The sequence below is a fragment of the Octopus bimaculoides genome, chromosome 19 (genome assembly GCF_001194135.2).
Source record: "Octopus bimaculoides isolate UCB-OBI-ISO-001 chromosome 19, ASM119413v2, whole genome shotgun sequence".
Lineage (NCBI taxonomy): Eukaryota > Metazoa > Mollusca > Cephalopoda > Octopoda > Octopodidae > Octopus > Octopus bimaculoides.
Window position 1 is genome coordinate 49,209,057 of NC_068999.1, and position 3,332 is coordinate 49,212,388.

At 40.8% G+C, this 3,332-nt stretch overlaps 1 protein-coding gene across 1 annotated transcript in view; it reads left to right on the forward strand.

The window, feature by feature from the left end:
* Window positions 1–3,332, forward strand: part of LOC106877384 (microtubule-associated protein futsch) — a 54,980-nt gene that overhangs the window by 31,081 nt on the left and 20,567 nt on the right. The window contains exons 8-10 of the mRNA XM_014926275.2: window positions 962–1,364; window positions 2,143–2,225; window positions 3,284–3,326. Of these exons, the coding sequence (XP_014781761.1) occupies window positions 962–1,364; window positions 2,143–2,225; window positions 3,284–3,326 (529 nt within the window). The remainder of the gene's footprint in view (window positions 1–961; window positions 1,365–2,142; window positions 2,226–3,283; window positions 3,327–3,332) is intronic.

Here is a 3,332-nt window from a genome sequence, read left to right on the forward strand (position 1 = left end):
CCAATATGTGTTTTCTGTTAAATTATTCTTTTACTAATCTCAGTCACTGGATTGTGGCCATGCTGGGGCAAATCCTTCAAAGAAGCTAGTTAGTAATATTGACTGTATTACTTAAGTGGTATTCATTTTATTAAAAAGATGAAAGGGAAAATCAACTTGGACAGGCTTTGAATTCTGATGACGAAGGGGCAGACCACAAGCTGTTTTGTTTGACACACTCCCAAATCTGCCAAACATTCCCCACTGGAGTTGATAAAATTAACTACCAGTCTTGCACTGAGGGTGATTCAATTACTTACATGCCCGTCTGTCTAAATTTGCAAAAGGGCTAGTTATGTATTGGCTATATCTCCCTCATCACTTTGCAGCCTTGTGCCAGTGTTTGAAGCCACTACTACTACTACTACGACGCCCAATCTTCCAAGTTCTTTTACAGGGCTTAAAAAACTGAAAAACGTGTGTGAATCTGAGAGGGGAATATGTTTAATAAAATCATAATTAACCGATCTTTCTGTATTTTCTGTTACCCAAAACTAGGAATTCTTCAGCTGTTCATTGTGTGTGTGTGTGTGTGTGTGTGTGTGTGTGTGTGTGTGTATATATATATATATATATATATATATATATATATATATATATATATGTATATTTATAAACAGATATATGTATAGGTGTACACATACAAGGGGCTGCTGAAAAGTTCCTGGTTTTAAGTGTATCCCAAATGGCCTAGTTGGAGACCCAACCTTCCAAGTTCTTTTACAGGGCTTAGAAAAATTGGCAGACTGCTACAATAAGTGTGTGACTCTGAGAGAGAATATGTTGAATAATTAAATGATCCTCCTGTATTTTCTTTTACCCAAAGCCAGGAACTTTCCAGCACACCCTTGTATATGACTATGTATGTTATAAGCTGTTGCATTCATTTCTGTTGTGACTGAATGTCTTTCATATTCTTCAGAAAAAAGACTACGATGATGGTGACTACGAGGCTTGTCTGACAGGACGGTACTCAACCAACGGGCGTGGCAAGCAAGGGCGAGGTGCCGTTGCAGTTTCAGTTAAGGGCAAGAAGCAGGGCAAGAAGCGCAGCAGCTCCGTCGAGTCTGACAAGTGGGTGTCGGACAAAACGGAGGAAGAAGAGGAAGAAGAAGATGACGACGAGGAAGAGGAGCTGTTCGTTGGAGAACTGCTCCGTAGGAGTACTCGCGTACGCCGTCCGGTTGGTACCAAGAACAAGTTGCTCTGCCTTGGCACTTCCAGCGATGAATGCAAATCGGAAGAGACCAATGAAGATGACACGAGTGACGAAGAGTTCCTGCTACCAAAGGGCAGAAATGCTCGGAGAGCTGCGGCACGATCAGGTCTGTATATATATGTGTATATATATATATGTATATATCATCATCATCATCATTTAACGTCTGCTTTCCATGTTGGCATGGGTTTGACGGTTTGACAGAGGGCTGGCAAGCCAGAAGGCTGCACGAAGCTCCAATCCGATCTGGTAAAGTTTGTACAGCTGGATGCCCTTCCTAATGCCAACCACTCCGAGAGTGTAGTGGGTGCTCTTTACATGCCACTGGCACGGGGGCCAGTCAGGCAGTACTGGCATCGAACATGCTTGAATTTGTGCTTTTTACGTGCAAGCTGGCAGAATCATTAGCATGCTGGACAAAATGGTTAGCGGCATTTCATGTCTTCACATTCAAAGTTCAAATTCTGTTGGGGATGACTTTGCTTTTACCCTTTCGGGGTCAATAAAATTAGTATGAGTTGCTGTAATTGATTTACCCCACTCCCCTGAAATTGCTGACCTCGTGCCAAAATGCCAAGCCAATATTCATAGGGTGGTGAGCTGGCAGAATTGGTAGCATGCCAGGCAAAATGCTTAGCGACATTTCGTCCATCTTGACACTTTAAGTTCAAATTCCACCGAGGTTGACTTTGCCTTTCATCCCTTCGGGTTCAATAAAATTAGTACCAGTTGAATACTGAGGTCAATGTGACTTACCCCTTCTCCCAAATTTACTGGCATTGTGTCAAAGTGTATAAAAAAAAGGTGGGTGGGGATGTACCAACAACTACATAAACACCACAATAACAATGAATATATTTGTTCATAATTTCATATATTCTCAGGTGCTAAAGAAGCTGAAAAGGTAGAAGATACCGAAAACGATAAACCTTGTTCCAAATGTCAGCAATTTGACCGACCAGAAACGGTAAGATTTTATCCTGAATTTTTTTTTCTTTTTCATTTAAAAAAAAAAAATTTTTTTGTTGGTGTCATTCACCTCCAATCAAATAGATTAACTCCATGGCAGTTATAGGTAATTTGACACTTTGGTTATTATTCATTTCATTGGAAAGTTTGTGGAAACTGTGTGAACCAAATGCATTTGTTCCTATGCACTGCCTGGTTCATGAATCGAAATTTACAATTTTCCAATGGTTAGAGCAGCATTTCTCAACTGGGGTTTCCCGGAACCCTAGGGTCCCACAAAAGGTTCCTATGGGTTCCGCAAGAAAGAGTGAGATAAGCTAATGCTAATTTCATGATCGTAATATTACTATACATGCACAACATATTATTGGTTATTGTAAGATAGACGTCATCCTATCTAACCTAATATGTTATGAAAAGGATATAACAACCACACACACACACACACACACATGATATTTACCCATGAACTATGATGAAAAAAATATGAGAAAGATATAGTATATAATTTTTTTTGTGCAGGGGTTCCTTGAGACATGTAATTTATTTTAAGGGTTACGCAATGGTAAAAAGATTGAGAAACACTGGGTTAGAGTGTCAGGCTCACAATAATGAGGTAGTGAATTCGATTCGTGGACCAGGCTGTGCATTTTGTTTGTTGTGAGCAAGACACTTTATTTCACGTTGCTTCAGTTCACTCAGCTGTAGAAATGAGTTGTGACATCACTGGTGCCAAGCTGTATCAGCCTTTGCCTTTCCCTTGGATAACATTGGTGGTGTGAAGAAGGAAAGCTGGTATGCACGGGCGAGTACCGGTCTTCCATATACAACCTTGTCCGGACCTGTTCCTCAGAGGGGAACTTTCTAGGTGCAATCCCATGGTCATTCATGACTGAAGGGGATCTTTATCCTTTGTCTTAGATGAACAGTTAAAGAGCTGAAGGTTTTCATCTGTCCCGGGTCCATTGGGGTGTCTGAGTGACTTTCTTCACTGCAAGGAACAACTTGATTGCTCTGGCACAAGTTTTCATATTTTGTATTCTGATTCTTTTCCAGATCCTGCTCTGCGACAAGTGTGATGCTGGTTATCACACTCTCTGCATCC